Here is a 25,194-nt window from a genome sequence, read left to right as displayed (position 1 = left end):
GTTGGTGAGAATGTTGAGGAGAAGACCAGGGCGCTGGTTTTGCTGGCGTTGCTTCCCCCTTCGTACGAGTCCTTGGTGACTGCTCTTCTAGTAAGGAAGAGCACTATCAAGATGGACGAGGTCACCGCGGCGATACTCCAGAACGAGGTTCTCAGGAGGGAGAACCCAGCTTCGAGCTCAGGTGTCGATAGCTCAGCTTTGGTGGCTTCTGGAGGTGCAGGAGGTGGTAGACAGAGCGACAGGAGATCGCAACGAGGGCGGTCTAAGTCCAGGAGGGACTTGAGCAAAATCAAGTGTTACCGGTGTGAAGAGTTGGGGCATCTAGCCAGAGATTGCCCTCAACTGAAAAATCGGATGGTGGCTGCTGTAGCGACGGCCGGCAGTGATTTAGATGGAGATGTCTTTGAGATATCTGATGAGGTATCTACTTCTTCCCAGCAGTGGATATTAGATTCTGTATGCCCCTATCATGTGTGTTGCAGAAAGGAGCAGCTTGACTCCTTGGAGAACAGTGAGGGCACTGTATATCTGCCGGATAGATCGAGCTGTGCGATCAGAGGCATTAGGACGGTCAGTTGGAGGACACATGATGGTGCAGTGAGGAGATTGGGGGAGGTCCGATACATACCCGATTTCAGGCGGAATCTTATTTCACTTAGCAGACTGGATTCGAGAGGCTACAGGACGATAGCTGGTGGAGGAATCCTGAGGGTGCTACGCGGCGATAGGATTGTGCTGGAGGGGAAGAAGGGGAGCAGAAGATATTATTACCTGGCAGGGAGCCCAGTGCGAGGTGGAGCATCGGGAGCCAGGTGGAGCCCAGAGCGAGGTGGAGCTCCAGGAGGAGGATCGGGCACGAGACAGGAGACTCGGGAGGACGAGAGGCGATGTCGCAAGGTGAGATTCCTATTGCCGCAGGATGATGCCCCGAGCAGGTCTCAGGTCAGGAGGAGCACAGCATACGACGGAGATGGGATCGAGCAGCCTGGCTCAACTCCCATGTTTGCCCATCCATGATTAGCAGGCGATTGCCCCAGGGCATGAGGGCGAGGAGATCCAGAAGCTCTCAGAGTTTGGAGGAGGCCGAATATCGAGTCGAGGTGGAGATTGTTAGGATTTGACGTCTCAAGATTTAGCCCATATTGATCCCACAGCGAGGTTCGCAGCAAAAAATGGAGTCCAACGAGACCAAGATCACCTGAAACGGAGCTCGGATGGAGGAGATACGAGCTTTTGAAGTTGGCACGACATTCGAGGCGGTGGAGGACTGTCGGCGACCGGCGGCGGGCGGCAGCGGCGCGGCCACAGGCGGCGGTGCGCGGGACGCGCGACCCAGGCCTGCGCGGGTGGGGGCCCGCGGCCTAGGCGGGCGCGCGGCCCAGGCGCGTGCAGGCCCGCGCGCGGGGCCGTCCCAGGCCCAGGCCCAGCGGCCTGCTGGCCCCTTTACCCCGTCCGCCGTGGACCGGGCGGTCCACGACGGGGCCTGTGGACTGCGTGGGCATTTTCCACACGTTTCTCGCGGTCCACGGCACTATTCCATGGATCGGAGCGTGATCGGAGGGCCTAGGTGGCTCCCGGTCTTGATCCGACGGTCTGAGACGTGATTTGGGTTGATTAAGGAGTCCTAATCATGATCTAACTAGTGATTAAGGTCTATAAAAGCTCCTGTGACGAACAGAGAGTTAGAGAGTTCGGTTTTTCGCATCGTACGGAGCCGTACGAACCCGATTGAAGAGAAAAAGACGAGAGCGCTGAGAGAGAAGGAGCAGGAGGCTCCTGGACAGCGGTCGCCAGGCTCTTCAGGGGTTCAGGGGGGTCTCCAAGAGAGAGAGAGCTTTTGTGAGGGGAACTTCAGGTGAGAGAGAATTGGGTGTACAAGGGTTGAGGGTGAGGTCTCCTCTTGTAAAATTTTCTTTTTCATAGTGAAGTTTGCATGCCCCGTGGAGGCGAGTTCTTTTGTGGCTGATCCACGTATTTTGATTGTTTTTCCTTTTGTTTTGTTTCTTCTTTCTTCCTGCTGCATCGCGTGGTACTGAAAAGATCTTGGGAGGTGGTGTCCTGGCCATACATCCACCCAATAATTTTTTTATTATTTTAATTATTTTTAAGATATATATAATATAGATATTAATAAATTAATAAATAAAAATTTTTTTTAAAGAACAAATCGCATCCCGTTCTGGGTTATAAACTAGTTTTTCTAAAATTGATTAGGATGTCGAAATGCTATAACGCGATTATTGGAACGTTACAAGCAAATACGCAGATGCCTACCGGGCGGTGAGGCGAGCTTAATCCCTCCAGATAACGCGGTCGTCTTCGGTCACTTGGGCAGGATGATGGCGGCCGTATCACGAACCGGCGTTCTCATCTCCTCCGCCTTCGTGGCAGGCCGCCACGGGAGGAGATTCTCTTCTCTCTCCTTCTCCAGCGGAAAATTCTCCCTGCGATCCGGTCGGAATGCGGGGGGATGCGGCGGCGGCGGACTGCTCTCCTTCCTCCCCTTCTCGCGGTCTAGGGGGGTCTGCTCCACCTTCGCTCCGCACGCGGCGGTGGAAACCAGCGGTGCCGCCGCGGAGGATGCTTCTACTCCGCCACCTTCCGACCCGGTGAAGGAAGCGGCGGATGCTTTGGATATTAGGGTCGGGCGCGTCCTGAGGGCGTGGAGGCATCCCGAGGCGGATACACTTTACGTGGAGGAGGTGGACGTGGGAGAGGCCGAGCCCAGGATCATCTGTAGCGGCCTGGTCAACTACATCCCCGTAGACCACCTCCAGGTTCTCTCTCTCTCTCTCTCTCTCTCTCTCTCTCTCTCTCTCTCTCTCTATTTTATCTGCATTGCAAGATGCCAAGAGAGAAATACATTATCTCTTTGAGGATTTCTAAGTGTGCATCTGGAGTTGATATTAGAAAAGAAAAAAAGGGGTCTTTCTATTCCAATTTGAGTATGTAGTTTTCAATTAGGAGAAGGTTATGATAATGTGGATTGGAAGGGATTGATTTCTGTGATAGGTGGATTTTATTGATGTAAAAGTACGTTGTCATTCCAAGATCTCTTTGTGGTGAATGCAGATGTATTAAAGGACGGTACTGGAAGATCATTTTGAGGCATTAAGATGCGCTGAAAGTAGTGATGTGGCATTCATGAACTACCCCATTAAAGAAAAATGAGATTAAGGTTCAACACAACACGAAATGTGTCAAAAATTTAGGCTGATAGTTTATAGCATTTTTATAGTTATTTATAGTTTTTATTATTAAAGCGCATAACTCACCGCAATAGAAAACCGTGCTAAGGGATCAAATTTTTAGGTAACATAAACAGAACATCTCTTTTCTGAAGTGCACTTCATCATGTCTGATTTGCAGTGACCTGGATTTGTATTTGCTTTCTCCCTTTTAAATCCACTGCTAAAAATTCTATTGGAGTAAACCGACCGACCTCCACAAATCGACCGATCTCCGACACACATCAACCGATGTCCGACTTTGACCCACCAAATGAACAGACAATCTCGAAAGTAATTACCGACTATATGTCGGCTGAGCAGGCCAACGCTACTTTCGATCGACTAACTGAACATCCCTCACCGAATCAAGATCAGTAGGCGGTTGATGTTCGGACTCTTCGGACAATAAACTACTTCAGCTGTCGGTATTTCAGAGTTACTAACTGACAACCGATCCCCGATGCACAGTCGGCTGACTCATTCAAATATATCATAACCGTCATGGACGGTTACTCCACTGATACCGCGGCGTAATCTATTGGGATTGATAACCTACTACGAGATTACCGTCCTATGATTCTACATCGCTAAATGCGGGACCATATCCGACAGTTACGATGATCTACTCTATAAAAAAGGGGGTAAGGCAACAAGTTTCGGTAAGCTAATTTTTATGCATTGAACTCTGTCTCCATTCTCAGACTACTGTTGCCCAGTCTTCCCCTCTAACTTAAGCATCAGAGAGTCCCCACCGGAGACAACTCCGGTTAGTGCGAACTTTATTTTGCAGGTGCTCGTTCTCGGCGAACAGGTGACAAGAGGATTGGCCGCAACAAATCCTAAGCATCTTCTTTCACTAAGATGGTTTGCAGTTACTCATGGTTATTTTTCCTTTTAAACAAGGATTTGAATATTACTAACTGACAACCGATCTCCGATGCACAGTCGGCTGACTCATTCAAATATATCATAACCGTCACGGACGGTTACTCCACTGATACCGTGGCGTAATCTATTGGGATTGATAACCTACTACGAGATTACCGTCCTGTGATTCTACGCCGCTAAATGCGGGACCATATCCGACAGTTACGATGATCTACTCTATAAAAAAGGGGGTAAGGCAACAAGTTTCGGTAAACTAATTTTTATGCATTGAACTCTGTCTCCATTCTCAGACTACTGTTGCCCAGTCTCCCCCTCTAACTTAAGCATCAGAGGGTCCTCACCGGAGACAACTCCGGTTAGTGCGAATTTTATTTTGCAGGTGCTCGTTCTCGGCGAACAGGTGACAAGAGGATTGGCAGCAACAAATCCTAAGCATCTTCTTTCACTAAGATGGTTTGCAGTCACTCATGGTTATTTTTCCTTTTAAACAAGGATTTGAATAATTGATCAGTGAACTATAGACAATCACAAACTTGCAACATCAAATGATCATCCTACATTATATCAAAAGATCTCCCTCTCTTTGTTATTTGGAGTAGCCTTTGAAACTAACCAATTAAATTTTGTTTTTCTTTAATGGTGGCTTGTGAAAGTTGTTCCTAACAATTAGTTTGCATAATCATATACATCTTTACTGCTCAAGTCACAATATCTATGGAATCAAAGAGCATTGACTTTTGAATAGGTTGCAAGTCTTGGGCCATTAAAATAGTATGCCTTTCTAAGAAGAAAAGGAACAAGGGTGTAATGGAGGATTTCAAATTCCACAACATTGGAGGCTTACATTTATTCAATTATTACTCATAATATAATATCATGGCTTTAACTTTTAAACAAGTATTAGGGAAGCACATTTACACGTACAAGAAGGATAATCTAATTATGTTCACAGATCAACCAGAAATTTTCCAATTTCTTATCCAATATGGTTAAAACTCCCTTCACTGTTACTTGAACATAGAGTGATGCATGTGTCATGGACCTACCTAACACATATTTGAATTGGTGCTGTCAAAGGTTGACCATAGGAGCAAAAGATTCGACATTGAGTTCGGATCTAAGCTAGTTTAAAAGGTTGGTGCAGTTTGGAAAATATATTTTGAAGATATGATCAAATAAGGCTGATACATCAAATCTAGGCAGATTTGGAAGGATCTGGCATCAAGACAAATCAGGGATCTTGTGAACTCCAATGAATCTCTGAAATGCTGTAGCTGAAGCGAGTTTAGAACAGGATTGATAAGGTCCTTTTTTATTTAAGCTTCAGTTTGCTGTAACCCATTATTTTCTTTCTTTCAAATGAGTTGGCTTGAGGCCTTCCTTTGTAAAAACCCAATTCAGACTTGACTGTTGCCCATGGGTTTAGGCCTATTTATAAAGCCCATTTTCTTTCTGTTTTGGTCGCCTTTCTAAATTGAGTTGTATCATGGAAAATGCTGTGATTCTCAATTTACTTAGATCATTCTTGTCTATTAAGATTGTGTCTTATAATGGTGATGATTGCATGTTGCCTACCGGAATCCCACAAGCAAACCTCATTACATCAGTGCTTTTGTTTTTTGTATTGGGTGATTTTGTTCGATGGTTTGTTTCTTCTTATCCCTATCGTTATGCTCGCTTTTACGAACAAGGTGTCATAGCACTACCTTGCCTGGAGGATTCCAATGTGCTTTTGCTGAGAAAAATTGAGTTAATCCTTCGTGAACTCCATTTTCACAAGATGATAAAAAATTTAGAAGACCACATTCTTCTATCAAATAAAATTATAGTAGATTATAGGGGAGATTCTTTTCTGTGATTATTTTTCCTGTTTGTAAAAATGTCCTAAAGAAATGAATATGGACAAGTTCATGGGTGGGTTCAAGAGGTTATACAACTATAAGTAGAGGTTTCTAGCCATTGTAAAAGCCTTCTTAAGCTGAAGAAAATTATTGGTTCTCTTCTCCATATTTTGGGTTTGAGATTTCTTGTCATTTATTTCTGCCTATCTTGCTACTCCATTCTTTGGTAGATCTTCTTCCTCTTCAAGTGAGAGATCACTGCATCCACTACAAAGTCTTCTGCATAAAGATAACATAGGGCTAAAAATACTGATAGATATATCCCAACATGGAGTCCTAATACTAGTCAAACTTTTAGGTTACCTTGATGTCCAAAGTCTAAGTCAGTCTTCATCTATAATCAATGGTTGATGGAAAGCTTGTTATTAGAAAATGTTAGGATTTGAAGTTTGTTATCAAGCTAGTGGTTGTGGAAAAATGCTAACCAAAGGTATCCATTGGAATTGTGCATCTAGGAAGGCAGCAACTGCTCGAGACCTGATCTCATAATACTTTGCCATCTATATGAGTTTTGTGCACACTTGCAATATGTAATATTGGTTTTTACTAAAGTTTGGTAAATTATCTAAAAACAAAATTCATGACCTTTTTTCTTTTCTTTTTCATGTAGATTTCTTATCTTCACCTTGCTTGTTACTCCTAGTCTTGTTGAGAGTTCAATTACCTTGCCTTATGCTTTTGCTCAACAGTCTATGTATATACCTAAATATAACCTTTTCCATTTAAGCATATGCATACAAATAGATGCATGGATCTATGATGGAATAAGGGTTGCCGTTCTTAGCTCTTGATCACTAATCAATTCGTGTTATTGGTGGAGTGAAACATTGTCCTGTCTTTGGCATGGAATTTGATAGCTACAAAGAGTTCACATGCTCCAATTGTGTATTTGGAATACAGCTTGCCTTATTCTTATATGCATTATGGCTATTATATATTATATGTGAATGATGGGATGAGTCATATTTCCTATTTTATGTTGTGGAACATGACAATTTTGGAACATTCACATTGTCATGTTTGAAGCAACCTTTCTATATTTTTTCCTCTGAATAAAGGTTAAGTGAAATCCTTTCAACCAATGGCTATTCTTTTCCCTACAAGCCCTGTTAATGTAGGAGATGCTTGGAGAATAGGATCTATTGATGAGCTGTAGGGGAGAGACTAGCGCTATTAACTTGGTCCATATCTTAAATCAAGCTACTTTTCTTCCCCTACTTTTTCCTTTCAACCTTCAAATTTTAATTCTTGTTTGTCCTCTTTTGGTGATTTGTTGGAATCTCCTGTTATTACAGTTCAACAACCAAGCTATCTATTAGCCTCAAGGGCATCATATCTTTTAGATTTTTGAAAAATAATTCCAGCCTCATTTTTTTCAAATTATTCCAAGGTCTCTGATTTTCCTTTGTTTCCAATCCAAAAATTAATTGCATTTGAATAAATCTAAATAACATATGTTTACAGTTGTTTGCAATTCACCCTCATGCCAAAGTCAACTTGATGTGAGAGGGGATTTCATAAAAACCTCTATATATTTGTCCACTCCAGCTATTATCTATTGCTGCAGTCTTGTTTTTGCTTGTACTATTCAGTACTATGATTGGGAGAGTTTACCTTATCAAACAAGAAGTTAAAAATCAAGGTGTGAACCCATACTGATCACTGGCTGGTATGTTATGTACCATAGTGTGAGCGCGGTAAGGGGTCACAGGCACCTACCAGGTAAAACGAGCAACGAAGAAAGAGAAAAAAGAAAGTGTACCAAGCGGTACAGTGTTTGTACTGGTTAGTTGCATGGGTCAGTTTGCCTGCAAAACCATCCCGAGGGATGTCATTTACCACTCAGCTTATAATTTCTTTTGCCATTTACAAACATAAAGAGAAAAATCACTTGTAGCTTGAGTTTTCCATGCATCCAATTTATTGTGAATGGAAGGTTACCATCTTATTGCGAAAAAGCTTCAAATTATGAGGTACAAGTGCATGTATGTTTACCCTGTAAATTTGGAGGTTGGAGCTTCCTGCTCAGCTGGTTTGTTTAATATGTTAATTTTAGGATAGCTGTAAATTTAACATGCATGAGTTATAGAACATTTTCATTTTGTTAGTAATTGGTACCAGCAACAGCTAGTAAAACAAACAGTTAAACATTAAAAATTAACTTTGATGTTAACATGAATTTTTTGCAGGATGCTAAAGTAGTTGTTCTAGCTAATCTCAAGCCTCGGAACATGCGTGGCATTAAGTCGAATGGAATGCTAATGGCTGTTTCTGATGAATCTCGTGAAACTGTTGAGCTTCTTTTACCTCCAGAAGGTTCAGTCCCTGGTGAGAGAATTTGGTTTGGCTCAGAAGATGGAAAAGATAGACAACCAGAAGCTGCGACACCTAATCAGGTATTGCTTTAGAAATTAACTATATTCTTGTATTGCTTTAGTTTCCCAATTTTTACCTTTTGAAACTTTTTTTTGCATTTTGTTCTCTAGTTACTTCTATCTTTGTAAATGTGGAATTCCTTTAACATTAAATTCTTGATCCATAATGTTTTAATTTTCCTGTGTCACACATCTTATGGGGTCAGAGAATGAGTTTGGATATGTTGGTTGTGTATGGAAGAATCTGTTTCTTTGGTAATAAAAGGGATTTGGAGCAATTACATTATGAGATGTCCATCTAAGCAAGTTCTTGTAGGCATATAGGAAAATTGTTCAGCAAAAAGCATGAAATAAAATTTTTGCTCCATGGGCAAGATAAACTGGATATTGTTACCGAACTTAAAGAAAACTGGCAGCTTTTGCAACAACCACCCAGCATGATGATAACCATTAGAGAGACCTACTCCATGGGCTCAATCAAGCTGTAAAAAATAATCAGTGCTTCGTGTACTTGTGTGTGTAGGTGTCTTTTGCTTGCACACACTGAGGTTATGACACCTGGCATTCATTCAACATAATTAACTAATACTAGAGAAGATTCCTGGATGACCATTTGAGAAGGGAGTCTTGCGGCTGGTAAACACTTCTCATTGGTGAGTTTCCTGGTTCCCCAGTTGACTTCTTTACCCAACCAAAAGACTTTGTATTTGTGCAGCTTGTTTAAAATTTATTATTTTTTAAAATCCTGTTATTCTCTTCTCATTCTATTTTAATTGACAAACTTTAGAAAAAAGTATATTTTCCCAGTTAAGTGATAATAAAAAACCATCACTTACCAATGAAAATAATTATTATTGCTTATAATGGACAACAAACGTATTCTAAAGTTACATATCACCCAAAGAAATAATTTTTGATAATGGACAACAAACATATCCTAAAGTTACATATCACACAGAAATAATTTTTGATAGCAAAAATAGGATATCAATTTAACATGAATATAATATATATTCAATTATATAAAATTTGAATTAAAAATAATATTTTGAAGATGATATATAGCAAAAATTTGAATAATAGAGGTTATTTTTGTCCTAGGGTAATTGTTTAGTAAGATACAGATATTAATTATTATTTAAACAAATGTTTTAACTAGATGAATCAATCAATTGACCTATCTAATTTCACCAACTTTTATAGTTTAAGTCCAAGGAAATCTAAAATATTTAGAAAGTGATTGGCCTATTGATTTATTGAGCAATGCAGTCTAATCAGTAATTGTCTAATTCAAATTTTATTTGAATAGAAACTATATTTATTCATGAAATAGTTAAAAATGTGTTTTATTAATGAAATAGTTAAAAATATATTTTATTTAGAATGCCTTATTTAGTTTGATTATTGTTTGTTATGGCCAATGATAATTTTTTTATTATATTTGATGAAAATATTTCCAATGTGAATTCCATGTAGGACTGGTAAATTGAGAGGATGAATCTGATTGATAATAGCATTATTTATTATACACTAACTTTTAAAAGATAAAAATTATTTTTTTATATATTATTTTGATTAAATTTCAAAAGAGTTGCACCAATACCATGTTTTTTGGTTGGGGGAGAAGTCAACAGTTAAGGGGAATGGGAAAAGTCATCGGTTGAGTAGCTTTTATGGGTTGGAATTTTCCTTCCTTACCAATCATCTGACAAATTTCACTAGCATTAGCAATTGCATTGAACGAGCACTAGGTGTCTCAATCTTAGCATGTTTAAGCAAAAAGCACTTGCATGTGCGACTACGCTTAATACTTCTCTAAAATGGACTTTTTAGCACGTAATGCACCTAATACTTGCACTAGGTGCCTTCTTTTTGAGCGCCTTCACCTCTTCGGCAGCTTTCACTTGGGCCTTTGAGGCCCAAAGCTTCTTCTCTAGCTAGAGCTTTACTCGTCGAGGATAGTGATATCATGGTTTAGCTACGAAAAGAAGTTTTCAAGTCAGAAACATTGGTTTAAGATGAAAATAAAAGAAAAGTGTCCTGCAAGTCAATCGCATGGATGATGCGATAGAATTTTTCTATTTTATCTTCCTACTCATACATATGACATTGATTAAATATTACTAATATGAGGCATTGTGTTTCGTCATATACTGTATCTTATTATCTTATTATGATTTAGTTAAGATTATGACGAACTCCATAAATTAAGGCAATGATTGTAGGGCCATGATAAGATCATGCCAATGAGATTTAAAATCTTGATAGCTCAATCTAAAATATTTTCAGTCATAGGATTATTGAGTCAGGGATCAATAATATCGACAAGACTGGCACATTCTATGTATGCTTGATGGAGAGGGTGATGATCTCACAATCACTTATGTGAGGACACTAATACGAGAATGTGGGTGCTCATTGAAAAATGAGTTCACTGAATTGATGTATATGGAGAATATCTGATGAAGCCTTACTAGCATTTCGAAAGATGGTTCTTCAGTAAAAGTGGTGCAAGTGATCTTTAGATCTGAGATCACCATGGTACTTTGTGTATATGAATCTATGTTTTGGTTCATACCCTAGCATGACTCTGAGATGTTCTGGGTATGGTGAAGTATTATGCACGGAGGTTGTGAGTAGTTAACAAGGAATCGATCATTCTTTATAAGAGGAGAGAACGTCCTATATGGTCTTATATAATAATGACTCAAAAAGTCTTTGGCGAAAGCAGGATGAATAGTAGGAGTTTTTATTGTTTCATCAATTGAGTCATCATCATCAGATCAATATTCATATGGATAGGTATTTGGGCTTGATATGATTTTTTGCCTATGGTTTATCTAGAATGTTGTGTGATCGAAGAATTTAATTGCACAGTACCTCATTATAGAAGGGTGTTTTAGTTATTCCATCGAAATTTTATCTTTTGGATAATCATGACATATTGCTAGACGTTAATCTTGAGTTATAGGTTCTTATGAATTAAAAAGTTTAATTCAGCAATTAATTTAGAAGAGTTCTAATTAATTATAGCACATGGACTTAACATGTCTTAGACCTAATTAATTAGAGGAGTTCTAATTAAGTTGATGCGAGTCTGGGCCTACTGCTGGCTAGATGTGGAATTCAATGGGTCACACATAAAAGAAAATTGGTCATGGATTTATGATTGGGCCTTGGAGGACCTAATTGGATTTAGATGAAATCCTAATTAGGGCCATAAACGTGCTAGCACATGTAAAACCCTAACAATTGCTCAACTATTTTGATTAATCAAAAGGTTAATTAATCAAAGGTTTTATGCGTCAAAGGTTGAGCCTCGAATACGGATGTGGCCTCGGATCTTGTCGTAGGGGTTGGCGTCATTGGAGAGATAGGTAGGGACATTGGATAAGATGGGGATGGGGTCTATTTGGGAGGCGGTGAGGTCGGAGCTCGAGCCGACTCCAGAGTGGTCGGAGGAGCCGACCTCAATGGCACGACAGTGATGACTTCAGACTTGTCATCGATCTCAAGTGGATCCATGCTTGAGATCCCTAATGACGATGTGGGGATTGATTCCAAAATCGGCCTCATTGCTATAAAATTGAGGAAAGATGGTTAGTAAGAAAGCCGGCAACAAGACACAGCAAAAGTTTCTAAGTTAAGAAAAATCAATTATATCCCGAGGCAGTATCGGACTAATGCCGATGTCATATAGTGCTTTCTCAGTCACCAGTACCTTTAGCTTCGGCACCTCAATATCAAGCAGGGCGTGATGATCTTTATCATTCTTAGGAAGGATCGACTGGCCCTTATTTGGAGAGAGCTAGGGATCATCCCGGATCCAATTAAAGCTCCAGGGCAGGTTCGAGGAAACAAAAAAGAAACAGCTTTTCTAGTTGTGGACCGAGGAGAGAAGTCCTATAAAGAACTTACATCCTCCTTAGGGAGAAAAATACCACTACCCTTTCTTGCGGGCATATCTCTTCAAAGCAAACATTGCCCTTGAAAAGCGAGCACCTTGTAGGGATTTCGAGGAGACCACAAAGAATGATAAAAAAGATGATCACTCGAGTGGAGTTCGGGTTGATCTGGATAGGAAGGATCTTATAAAAATCTAAAATATTATTGATGAAAGGGTGGAGCAGAAGATAGAGACCAACTCGGAGAGATTCTTCGATAAGACGACTCGCCCCTCCGGAGTATTGGTGACTCGGTCTTCCCGACCTGGAATCTCCAATTGAAAAGACGAAGAGATGGAGTACTTAGCTTGGAATCTTCTCAGATTGGACTCAGTAATGCTTGACTCTTTGATACTTGGGGGCTAGAAGTCCCCAAACCTCTGCATAGGACTATCCGAGCCTTAGGATTTAGAAGACTGGCATCCAGACGAGGAGTCAGCCTCGATGGTGGTCCGAGAAGTACCCTTGGATCCAGTTCGGAGAGGAGGTTGTCGAGGACCTCTACCTCCTTGATGATTTTCGCCCCTGACCTCGCTGCCCTCAGAAGCCATGGAAGAGAAGAAGAGAAATGCACAAATAGAACAAAGAAGATAAAAAAAGGGAGCCAAGCCAAAAAATCGAACAAACAATAGGAAACAAGGAAAAACAAAATACAAGGATGGAGGACCAACCAAAAAGGGGGCTTTGAAGATCTAAAAGTTGCCGGTGTCGGAAAAGACGGTGGCAATCGACGAACCTTCTTCTAGCGGCTGCAACAGCAGAGAGCGAAAGGAACTCGACTAGGCAAATAAGGAGAAAGAAAAGCATAAAAGGCCTATTTATACTACTCACCAATGGTCCGAATTGAAGCCCTGTGCCACTGGATTTTGCCACATGGCACACATTAGAGGCACCAACCGTGCGACTCTTCGTCTCATCTCCTCTAGATGGAGCCACGTAGGTCGATGCGCAAGGTATAGTGCGGGGCCTATCGATGATCGACACATGGCAAGCCATGACAGACCCGAAAATAACAGTCGGATCTCTTTTTCAAATCATTACGCCTTAACACTTCGAGCCAGCCATACCTCATAATTGCGTCAGGATTTGCGAAGCGGCGCATTAATGAAGCTCCCAAATTTCCTCCATCGAATACTATGGATTAAATGCTTCGATCTGAAGATCGGACTGGAGGCTGAGGTTGAGCCTCGAAGTTAGCTATTTCATTCTTCTAAAGCGGTGAAGTCACTTCGGGCTCGGAAGTGGAGGGATAATTGTTATGGTGGGAATATATCACCTAACCTCGACCTTCTTTTTATTCGATTATGGTCGAACACTCATCTTGGGTACCTTACCGACGACTTAAAAGAAAGACAAATGACTTCATTCGGGCGTTGGGGAGAGAAGACTATGGAACCAAATTGAAATGACTCTACGTCATCGGCTACTACCTGACCCCTAGATCAGAAGGCTACTGACCCCGAGGTCAGGATTATACCAATGACAGTAGATGAGGCTTTATGCTATCAGATTGCTATAGAAGGAAAGATCATCTCGAAGAAATCTCTTAGAATCTCGTGCGGTTTCCTTTAGTTATAGGCACATGAGCTAATATCACGTAATTAATGCTTGTAACCCACTACCTGCAATCCTCATGATCGTGAGCATTGATTCTTCGCTTTCGTTATCTAATTTGGAGGTAACGCATGACTACCCTACTCTATATAAAGGAGGGCATAGAAGACTCTTAAGTAAGCTCTTCTCAAAGAGAACAAGCTCACTCTTTCTCTCATTTTCTTTTCTCTGCTATTCTTAAGCTTCGGCTGACTTAAGCATCGGAGGTCCCCCATCGGAGAATCTCTGATGAGTGTGGGCTTCATTTTCAGGTTTTCTAAGGAAATCTAGTTCTCGGATAGATGCCGAGCTTTAGGTTGGTAGGAGACCAACCTGGTAGTCCACCTTGGCCCAGAGACTTACAGCAACATATTGAGTTTTCAGAGTCTTATATTTAAATCTTTTGGGCGTAGGTTAGATATCTTTTATGTTGTGATTTTCATATTTAATTTTGGGGCCTTTTTTATTGAAGTTTGGGACTTTAAGTCCTGTTGGAGTAGGATCGAAGGGCTTGTTTGGCATAATTGTTTTTGTGTTTTTGTCTCTACAACATAAAATACCACATGGAGATTGATGTTGAAGTTAGCATTGGCACAAAACTCTTGCTCTTCCTTGCTTTTATTTTTATTCTTTTCCTGAAAGCAATAAATGTTTACAACCAAAAGCCTTAAAGATTGTACCAACAATATTTTTTAAAAAGGGTTTTATCATACATTTTGTCCAATCCAGTTTCTTGGGTTTTTGAGAACAAAATCAGAAAACAAAAGAGTGTGCAAGTGCGAAAGCATATTTAGGTGTAGTTGTGGACAAATGGATCTCTTAAGGAAAAAAATAAATTAGGAAGCACTTGCAAAACATGTGTAGAAGTGAGTGATCGGAATAACTTCGAAGTAGGCATGGCACCCTTGATATAAGTTTCCCGTTCCTTTCAAAGAAAAAAATAATTTTTTGCTATTAGGAGTAATTGTAGAGTCAACAAGTTTTGTTTTTAGTCATATTGGTGTTAGGCAAGGCTCTAATTCATTATGATTAAGGCTCTTGATCTTAGTTCTAGACCTCGAACCGATGCTATGTTGGTACAGTGTCAATCCGGTTAGAGAGGCCCACTTTAATACACTAAGAAAATATGTTTATAGAGGCCAAAAAGACTCGATCATAGGAACCTAGACCACCTACACATTGGTAAATGACAACCACCTCGCTCGGATCCATCGAACGAATCAGGCCGCCCCGTCGAAAGAATTAATATGCCAAAAAGGCCACCAGCTTTCCCCCTAAAAAAGAGGAGGCTGGATATGGTGATTGGTTTGGTGTACCAACACTTAGTGTGCCCCCATTACCAAGTATCCATTTAGCATTGATACAATATGGTATGTCCCAAGGTTTGCCATCTCAGTACTGGACCTCATATCGATAAAATCCTATTATAGTATTCGGTCCGTGGTTCGGTATGGTACGATAGTGTTGGTAGGGACGGTATAGCATTTTGTATGCTATGGTACACCCCATATTGCTCGATAGGGACCGGTATTGCAAACCATGGTATCCCTTTATGGATGGTATGTAGCAGTTCGACGAACCTTGGATGATTGTGTTTTGAATTTACTTTGATGACTTTTTATATTAGGTTTTATAAAGATGAATTTCACAATATATAAAAAGTTTGGGAATATTTTACTTTATTCATTTATCTTTTTTTCTCATGGAAAAACCTAAAGGTGTCATAATGAGTTAGTTGACCTATTTGATAAGCCTTATTATGTTTTTCCTTAAGGACTTGTTTGGTTCACGAAAAGAATTTTTTTTTTCAAAAAATAACTTTCTAGAAAGTTATTTTCTGAAAAATTATTTTCTGAGAATAGGATTTTGGCATATTTGGTTGATCATGGAAAAATGACTAATTGCAGAATAGCTTATGTTTAGTTGAGCACCTATTTTTTTTGAGAAAACTATGTAAAATACCTATTATGCCCTTAGTAGATATAAGACCATACCTTTTTCTCCTAAATTTTATATAAATATAATATTAAAATATTATAATATAATATTAAATCATGATAATTTATTGTGTTAAATAATACTAATATATATTAATATTATATTAATATTTTAATATAATAAATTTAGTAATATAGATATAAATATAATATTAAATAAAATATTATATAAATATAATATAATATAATATTAATATTATATTAGTATAAATATTAAAATAATATTAAAATATAATAAATATTATAATATTAATATTATATTTATATAAATATTAGAATAATATTAATATAATATTATATCACTATTCAGTATTTCATCGTAACCGTCCATTGATATTTTGCAAAATCTTAGCCATAGGTCCTTAAAAGGATATTTTGTGAAAGAAAAAAGTATCACCATTTTCTATCCCATGGGAAGTACCAAAATCCACCTCCTCCATGGGTTTCTACTTTTCATGAAATGTGAGAAGTATTTTTTCATGGGAAGAATTTTTTTCATTCTCCTCTTAAAACTCCAACCAAACAAGAGGTCCTCTCTCCACTTCTTAGGAACTGGCTCTCCCCTCCACTTCCCATCAACCAAATGAGTCCTTAAAGAAAGAGTGGATATAGTCTAAAGTCAAGCAGATGACGAATATTGAATAAATTAAAGCATTTTATCTCTTTAATCTCCTTTTCTTTACCTAGATTTCTCTCTAATCTTTATTCTTCTTTGATTTATACCCTCTTTTGTTTCTTCAATCCTTTAATTACCATCTTTTGTTGATTTTTGCTATTTTTAATAGTGAAAAGAATCAGATTAAATTAGATCTGAAAATTATTGTCTGCAATTTGAATTACTTTCTGCAGTATGATTCTAAGCTGATGTGTGTCACAATTGCTATTGGAACATAAAGGGATATCCTTTTCTTTTGATATCTTCAAAAGCTAGAAAGATGGTGAATGTTAATCAAGGCAAAAGGATTAAATTACATGAAGAGCATCTCTAGAAGCTTGATCATAAGATTGATGAAAACTAGTGATCTACCAGCGGCATCCCAATTACACTGGTCGTCAGATCAATGGCCTAGAAAGGTGCATGCAAGAGATGGAGACGTGACTTGATAAAGATAAGAGTTTTTTATGATGTTAATGTGAGGATCTGTGAAGGCATGTGTTTAGTCCCACATTGTCTATGCATTAGGTAGATCTTGGGTACTTGTATAGGATCAAAGATCCTAGATAACATTTTTTGGCTAGTTTTTTTGGATGAGATCCTAAGTCGTTATAAATGGTATTAGAGCGGATCCGACCTATGGTCTAGATGAACTAGGGGACACTGCAACAAGGGCTGATTTGAGTTGACCACAAGTTGATATGACATTGTGATTTGATTTGAATAGACATAGACCCTTAGTATGGCAAGGATGCCAGGGCTTAAACAAAGGGAGCATGTGATGATCTGTGTAGGTATGTTTTTAGTTGCATATTGTCTATGCACCGGGTAATAGATACTTATATAGGGTCAAAGAACTTAAATAATACCTTTTAGGTAGCCTTGCTAAGTGAGGTCTTGGTCATTATGTTTAAAGCTAGACAAGCGAGACACAGACAAAAGGCAAAGAAAAAGACTAGAAAACCTAAAATTGGTTAATTACAAATCCCTTGGTTGAAGATACTGTAGTTCAAAAAGTTGATTGTCCTCAATCGACAAATGGGGTGACAAGCCTTGGATATAATTGTTAAAGAGCCATAGAGAATTCAAATATCAAAAATAAACTTGATGCTATTTTGTTGGTTCATGTTGAGATTAGACACCACATTGTCCATTTAAAATTTTGTATCTAGTGCCTGTTCAACATCCATCATGCAATAAGGGACCTTAGGACCATGGATCAAAATGCATCTGAGCAACCATCAGACATATCAATCTCAAGAAAACTTTCAGGTTCATAGTCAAATTATGGATAGTTAGTGGTGGATTGGGTTGGATCTTGTATATGAAATCTATCATGGAAGCATTTGATGTAGTTTAGGTTTTGAATTAGGTCTAAATTTCATCAACAAGAAACTTAAGTTTGAACTATTTTTCATTCTTTAGTTTTCTTTTTTGGATCTATTTTCCATTAGTTCGCTGTTTCTTTGAATTTTAGGTGTCTTGCATGTAAATATTTTAGGAGATAGTTAAGCATTCTTTAGTTCTTTCAATTAGGAATTCAATTTATTTTCAGAGAATTAGTATCTACAGCTTGTAATTATTTCATAATTGAGGGATCATTCCTAGAATCATACTTCCCAGTTGGTAGTTACCAGAAGTAGGAGCAGGTAGGATCAGATTCAGGGGCAGATATGGCAAGCTGAATCTCTTAAAAAGATTTAGAGAAGTAAACAAGTAGGTGGGGGGAATCTAAATCCCTTCACTTACTAACATAAAGCAGGCCTAGTAACTTGTAGCAGGAAACCTTTGACTTTGGGCTCATTTTGTCTCCTTATTCCTTAGCTGTCATGTTGGTGTTGGAGCATCATCTAAAGCAAGGTTTATGTCTCGCCAAGACGATGAAAGAAGAATATCCTACAAGCAAATTGCATGAGTGATGCGATGGGACTTGTTTTTATAAACTTCCAACTCATACAATGATATTATTCATTTATTAATGAAATGAGGTATTGATTCATCATTATAGCTGTATCTTATTGTGTTTAAGATTATGATAAACCCCATAAATTAGAGCAATAGTTTTAAGACCATGAAGAATTCATGCCTGTGAAATCTAAAATCCTAATTTTAAACATTTCTGATCGTAGGAACATTAAGTCGGAGATCAATGTTCTGGATAGATTGGCATATCCTATATATGCTTGATGGAGAGGGTGGCTGATTTCACAAGTCACTTATGTGAGACATTAATACAAGGTATGGGTGCTCATTAGAGAAGGAGTTCACTAAATCGACTCGCCGACAGAGAACATTTTATAAAACCTTACTTGCATGTCAAAAGATGATTTTTTAAGTGGGAGTTGTGCAAGTGATCTGAGATCATCATGAAATCTTGTGTATATGAATCCATGTTTTGGTTCATATTTAGGCATGGCATTAAGATATGTATGGGATGTTCTGGATATAGAGGAGTGTGTATGGAGATTATGAGTCGATCAATAAGAAATCGATCACTCTTAGTAAGAGAAGATGATAGATATCCTATGCATTCTCATCTCTAGATGACTCAGAAAGTCTTTGGCCAAAGTAGGATGAAGATTAGAAAGAGTTTCTAATGCTTCATCATCGGAGTCATCATTGATTGATGGAGAATCAATATGAATATATATTTGAGTTTGACATGATTCCATACTCATGAATATATTCGGGATGCGGGATGATCGAGGGATTGAATTGCACGGTAACTTGCCATTGAAGGATATATTTAATATTTTCATCAAATTTCACATCTTCTGGATAGTCATGATATGTTGCTAGACGTCAATTTTGATTTGTAGGTTGGATCATCAATTAAAAAGAGTTCTAATTGTTGAATTCGGATTCACACAGTTTGGACTTTAATCGATTAGGAGTCTAATTAAATTAGGTCAACTTTCATTCGGACCTACTACTAGCTAGATGTGGAATCCAATGGATCACACACATAAGAGAATTGATCAAAGATCTATTTGATGTGGTTGATTGAAATTTTGGATCCAATCGGTTATGGTAAGCATGCTAGCACGTGTGGCTAACCCTAGCTCTTTATCAGATTTGATCTCAAATTTTGCTATTTGGCAAACTCAATTTGATGAACATTTAGGTTAGATCGAGCCATCTCGAGGCAGCTCAAAGTGGGGTGCCTCAAGCCTTATCCACGCCAAGAAATCAAGAGTCCAAGTGGCTAGGAACATTTGGTGCTAAATTTAGAGGGGGTGCACGCCCACTCTATTTTGGCATGCAGAAGGACTAGAGTTTTGCTTTGGATCTCTGACCCTTATGGCACGAAGATTAACTCCTTAACTTCCTTGGCATACTTTTTAAAGTGTAAAAAATGTCTTTGGATTGGCGTGAGAAGCTCTGGAACTTGGCGCGTGCGGGTAATCTATAGATCATGCATAGAGTTGCATGAAATGTCCTTCTGCTTTAAGTAGAAGGAAGGGACTCTTATCTGCTTATCAGTCCATCTGAATTCAATTTTGAATCCTCTTTCCACATGTCAAATTTTGGTTCAATCTGAATTCATTTGGGATGCCAAAAGCATCCCTTTGTGACGTATGCACGTGGGAGAAGGGTGAAATAACGTATCAAGTTTGATGAGTCTTTCTGCTTAAAGACTCAGAATTATGATACATAGAAGTGATATGCCTATTCAGATAGGGCGTGGCTTTTTAATTGGCGCCCCCTCTGGTCTTATAAATAGGGGACGGTCAATAGGGTTGATAATTCAATTCTTACAACCCTATCCACTCCTTCTCTCCTTCTCATACAACTCTAGTTCCTTTAGGATAAAGTTTGCTCTTTTAAGACAAGCCTACTCCTAATAGGATAAAGGGTTTAAGAGGTCCTAAAGAAGTTCTGAGAGATTCAGACTCAGGTTTGGAGGAGGGTTTGATCAATTAGACGCTGGTCGAGTTCTAAGGGCTAGAACTCTTGAAGCAAGGTTAAGGAAGGAGCACTGTCCTTGGATCGATTTCTGTGTGGATCACTGTTGAAGGGCAAACACTTGTGTGCCTTGTGAAAATAATTCTTCATCAAATCAAAATTCAAAAGTTATGCTTCCTAATACTTCTTGTAGATCTATACTTTGATTGGTATTATCAAGGATTTTTGGGCATTAGGATTTTGGTGCATTTGGGTATTTGAATGAAAAATTTTAAACATCTGAGTCTTCCGCTGTGCCATCGGAATCCAATAGATGGGAGGCATCCTGGTCATCCCATCCCGTTCCTGTAAGAAAATGGGACTAGTATGGATTTGAAACGCTGAAATCCATCCATGCGGGGAGAGAAGAAGAAAGAGAAAAGAAGGAAAAAAATGAACAAAAGGAATAGTGAAAGGAAAGAAGAAAAATAAAAAAAAGGGAGAGGGAGAAGAAGAGGAGAGGAAACGAAAGAAAGGAAGGTAGAAGAAAACAAAGAAAAGAAAGAAAAAAGAAAAAAAAGAAAAAAAGAAAAAAGAAGGGGAGAGAGACAGAGGATATCTAATGGGATGCATTATTGGGAGTGCTGCTGGGATGGGATGGCATAATAGAGCATCCTATTTCATGGAGAAATTGGTAAACCTTCATCCCATGGGATTTAAAATCTTGATCTAAAGTTTTAGTCGTGTATGCCATTTTGTATAACATGTTAATCTAGTTAATATGATCATTCCCTTTCCTCAGTTCACATTGACCATCTCCTTCCCTAACATTTGTCACGCCACTGAAATCTTTCTTCTCAAATAGCCTGATATGTGACATGTTTGTTTCTTTTGTGCCCCTTTTAGAATCATTATAAGTGGTCTGCTTGAGGCATATTGCAATGCTTTGTAAATTGTTCTAGACTAAGCAAATCTTAATTAGGTGGGCATGCTGATGCAAGGAAACATCAAACTCATGAAGCACATTCTAGAACAAATATTGTGAAGGCAGGGATATGGCAAGAGGTTGTCTGAAATTTCATGTTTGGAGCTGTTTATCATCCATGTTTGGCATTGTAATACATCGTACGGAAGGGATGAGGTGACTTCAGATATGGGTATTAGACCCTAATTGATAGGTTTTATTAAAACTTGGGAGGTGTTTTGGTGCAATGAGATCTTCAGCTAAATTCTCTTATTCCTGTGGAAAGAAAATAACAATGAGGTCAAAGCTAAAAAACAACTGGAGCCTGGATTCCAAAATTTTAACTAATATGGGAATTGCCATGTTTGAAAGACCTTTACTCCAAATTAGCTATTGACAGATCTGGATACAAATTCTGACATTGGACAAAATTTGGAGACCTACTTGTCTAATATCAGTATGCATTTCTGTAAGACTGATCGGGCTTATACCCTTAGAATTAGAATTTAATCACGTCTAACCATTAATGTTGAATGAACAAAATTTAGAGACCTTACGATCAAAACGTTCTGTAAGATAGTAAACCCATTCTTATATCTTTGGAAGATCTTGAATCACCATTCACCAATATTCTTGCAGCTTCGTTATTTGGGAAAATTTTGTCTACAATGATTTGAGAAATGAGTGCGATATCCTTCTTATCGCTGTTTACCTCTTCCTGTGTCTGTTTGTTCGATATCAAATATTGACCATCGGCTCCTAGGGATGATCACTCATGTGCTGTATCTCTAGCTTACAGATCATCATGGTACTTACCTTCTGCTTCCATGGTGATGCTGATTGGTTGTCTATTTTCTTTGATGGATGGTGATGGAAGTTTGGAAGGAAAAACAGTGCAACCTTTTTGCTTCCAACTTAACACAAAGTAGACCTCCAAAACTGGCTCTTTCTTGTTTCTAGATTTTGGCTGGCCGGAGTGACTGTTCTCACATGTCATGCCTGCTGCTTTAATTTCCTGGCACCTGTTTTATTGTCTCTATTCTGTCTTTTCCCCATGTACACCTTCTCAAGTTGTCATAGACAAAGATCTGAACCTCTACAGTATTTTCTTCTGCTGCTTGATTAAACTAGTGTTAGTGTAATATATTTGTATCTATCAGTTGTAGAGAATCCATTATAAGATTATAAGATCAATAAGAGAGCCTGAATAAAAGGTGAGCTTTGAGCATGGTTTAGTCTTTTTTATAAAATTATGGTGCTCGCCTATTACCAAAAGAAGAAGCAGAAGTTACATGAATACCTGCAAAATTATTACATATATACCCTTATAAAGGTTTCTTTTTGCATGTGTACCATTGGCGGATGCATGTGAGTAAATGTGGGATCAATTGACTCCACAAAAAAAAAAAAATTAGGCATGTATATATACTAGTAGGAAAAGCTAAAATTGATTCCACTAGTTTTATGCATTGACTCCATATCTCATGTAAAATTTTGAAGAAGTAAAGAATAAAACATCAAAAGAGTAATTTTGATCTATATTTTCTATCTTTAATGGCTCACACGTCTTATCTCTCTCTCCCTCTATCATACTACTTTGACCTCGCTCCCTCTTTCTTTCTCCTTTTTTCTCTTTCATTATTAATTACTTCTTTGTTTATTTTTTAATACCTCATCCCAACCCCATCCATCCACCTGTTATATTTAAACCTCACATCGATTTATTTTTTATCCCCTAGAAGGACCACATCAAAAGATGAATAGAATAATTATGATCTACATTTTCTCTCTCTTTAGTGACGCACATATCCCACCTCTCTCCCTCTCTCATGCCATTTTGACCTCTCTTCCCCTCTGTCTCATTCTTTCTTTTTTTTTTTTATTTATTACTTTTTTATTTGTCTTTTAATACCCCACCCTAACCCATGGTCCCTATCCATCCATCCGTTACATTGAAATCCCACATTAATTTATTTTTTATATCCTAATCAATCTAAATGCAATAGAAAATCATATGTTCTTGTCTCTTTCTCAACTTGAATTAGGTATGTTTTTTTTAACTTCTTTTTTTTGTAACACTCTTTTAATTTTTTTCTGTCTTCTTTTTTTCACTCATACCAAACATATATGATTAGAATAATTTTTGGTTAGTCATCATAATTTTAACATTTAATAATATCTAAAATTTTGCTATAATATTTTTTTAATATTTTATTATAAAGGATATTTAAGGTATTACACATTATTATTTTTTATAACTTTTATGATTTTTAAAAAATAATATTTTATTATTTTTTCTTCTTTCTTTCTTTGCGGCTCCTCCACTTCTTTTATCATATTGACCCTACAAAGTAAAATTTTTGGATCTGCCACTGATGTGTACCCATTAAGGGTATTTCAATAATTTCAATTTTAAGCCACTAATTTCTTAATGATATTAGATGGCATGGATACATGTGCAAAAAAAAAAAAAAAAAAAAGTAGAAGTGTAAACATGCAAAATAAGTATTTATGAAGGTATGTATAAATATCAATTTTGGAAGAATATTCATACAAATTCTAGGAGAGTATGTATGTAAATTTTTTTTTTTTTTTGTTTTTCTCTTTCATCAGGATTTTTTCCATAACACACTGGTACAGGTCATACTGTACTGACCCAATGTGATCCCAATATGGTATGGGACAATGCCGATACATGGTACAGCTGCTGTGCCAACTCGCAGTATAAAACATGTCAATACAGGGACGTACTGTAGGTAACCTACCAGTATAGGGTATGGTACTTAGGCTGTAAACCTTACATTCAATCATTATATGCCAGATGTGTTCATGTGTTTTTTTTTCCTGTTGTTGATGGAAAGATGGTATTGATGTTAAATGGATCATATGTCAATCTCAGGACAAAGTAAATCAGCTAGAAACTCTATTCTTCTAACCACACCATTTCAAGATCATAAGACAGCTTGTCTCACTACTATGTTTCCAGATTATGTCCCATGCATGAACGATATTTGTTGAATACATAAGCCAAGTCCTTTATATATTCCATTATATATCCTACTTCAGAGTAGTCTAGTCAATAAGTCGCTGATCCATGGAAAGTTGCTAATGACCCCTTCCAGCTCTTAAGTTATTTCCAGCAATCATATTTCCAGCTTGCTTGAAGCATATATTTTGGTAGTGGTTTCTCACTTCACATGCTTCTTGGTATGGTTGGAACGGTTCATACCTTCAAAATCTAATATTTGGCAAGTTATGAAATTGGTCCGTAGCATCTGCACATGTAAATCCGTGAGCTTTTCTCGGTGCATGCATGACATAACGCATCGAATCAGTTGTACTCTGTAATTTGTTTGAAAAATCTTATATATTTGCACTCTTTCTTCTATGGACTTTTAACAGCTGATGACTTGCTATGCCCCAGGTCCAAAAGAAGAAGATATGGGAATCGGTCCAACCTCATCTGAAGACTACAGATGCTTGTGTGGCTGTTCTCAGAGTGCATCCAATGCGGACTTCAGCAGGCATGGTAACATGCAGATCCTTAAAGCATGCAAGAATATCTTGATATGAAAATTCTTCATGTTGCCATGACCTGCGAAATTTCTTTGATGCCAATTTCTAGATCTCATCAGCTATTCAAATTCAGTTGACAGCCATGTGCAATCAAATTCATTTTGTAAGACTCTGAACTACAAGGCCATGAAGAAAAAGCAAAAACAATTGATGCACAATAAGTATTTGAACCATTTCATCTCCCCA

General features: G+C 38.3%; 1 protein-coding gene across 1 annotated transcript; it reads left to right on the top strand.

The window, feature by feature from the left end:
• Window positions 1–2,268: 2,268 nt before the first annotated feature.
• LOC105035369 (uncharacterized) lies at window positions 2,269–25,194 on the top strand. The gene is made up of 3 exons (XM_073261621.1): window positions 2,269–2,777; window positions 8,209–8,415; window positions 24,857–25,194. Exons 1-3 carry the CDS (start codon window positions 2,337–2,339, stop codon window positions 24,998–25,000), a joined length of 792 nt encoding a protein of 263 aa, XP_073117722.1. The 5' UTR covers window positions 2,269–2,336; the 3' UTR covers window positions 25,001–25,194.

The sequence above is a fragment of the Elaeis guineensis genome, chromosome 8, assembly GCF_000442705.2.
Source record: "Elaeis guineensis isolate ETL-2024a chromosome 8, EG11, whole genome shotgun sequence".
Classification (NCBI taxonomy): Eukaryota; Viridiplantae; Streptophyta; class Magnoliopsida; order Arecales; family Arecaceae; genus Elaeis; species Elaeis guineensis.
This window is presented reverse-complemented; position numbering and strand designations above follow the sequence as displayed.

Coding starts and splice junctions, on each gene's coding strand:
- LOC105035369 (XM_073261621.1), top strand. CDS start 2,337: ATGATGGCGGCCGTATCACGAACCGGCGTTCTCATCTCCTCCGCCTTC. Junction 2,778..8,208: donor TCCCCGTAGACCACCTCCAG/GTTCTCTCTCTC, acceptor AATTTTTTGCAG/GATGCTAAAGTAGTTGTTCT. Junction 8,416..24,856: donor AAGCTGCGACACCTAATCAG/GTATTGCTTTAG, acceptor GCTATGCCCCAG/GTCCAAAAGAAGAAGATATG.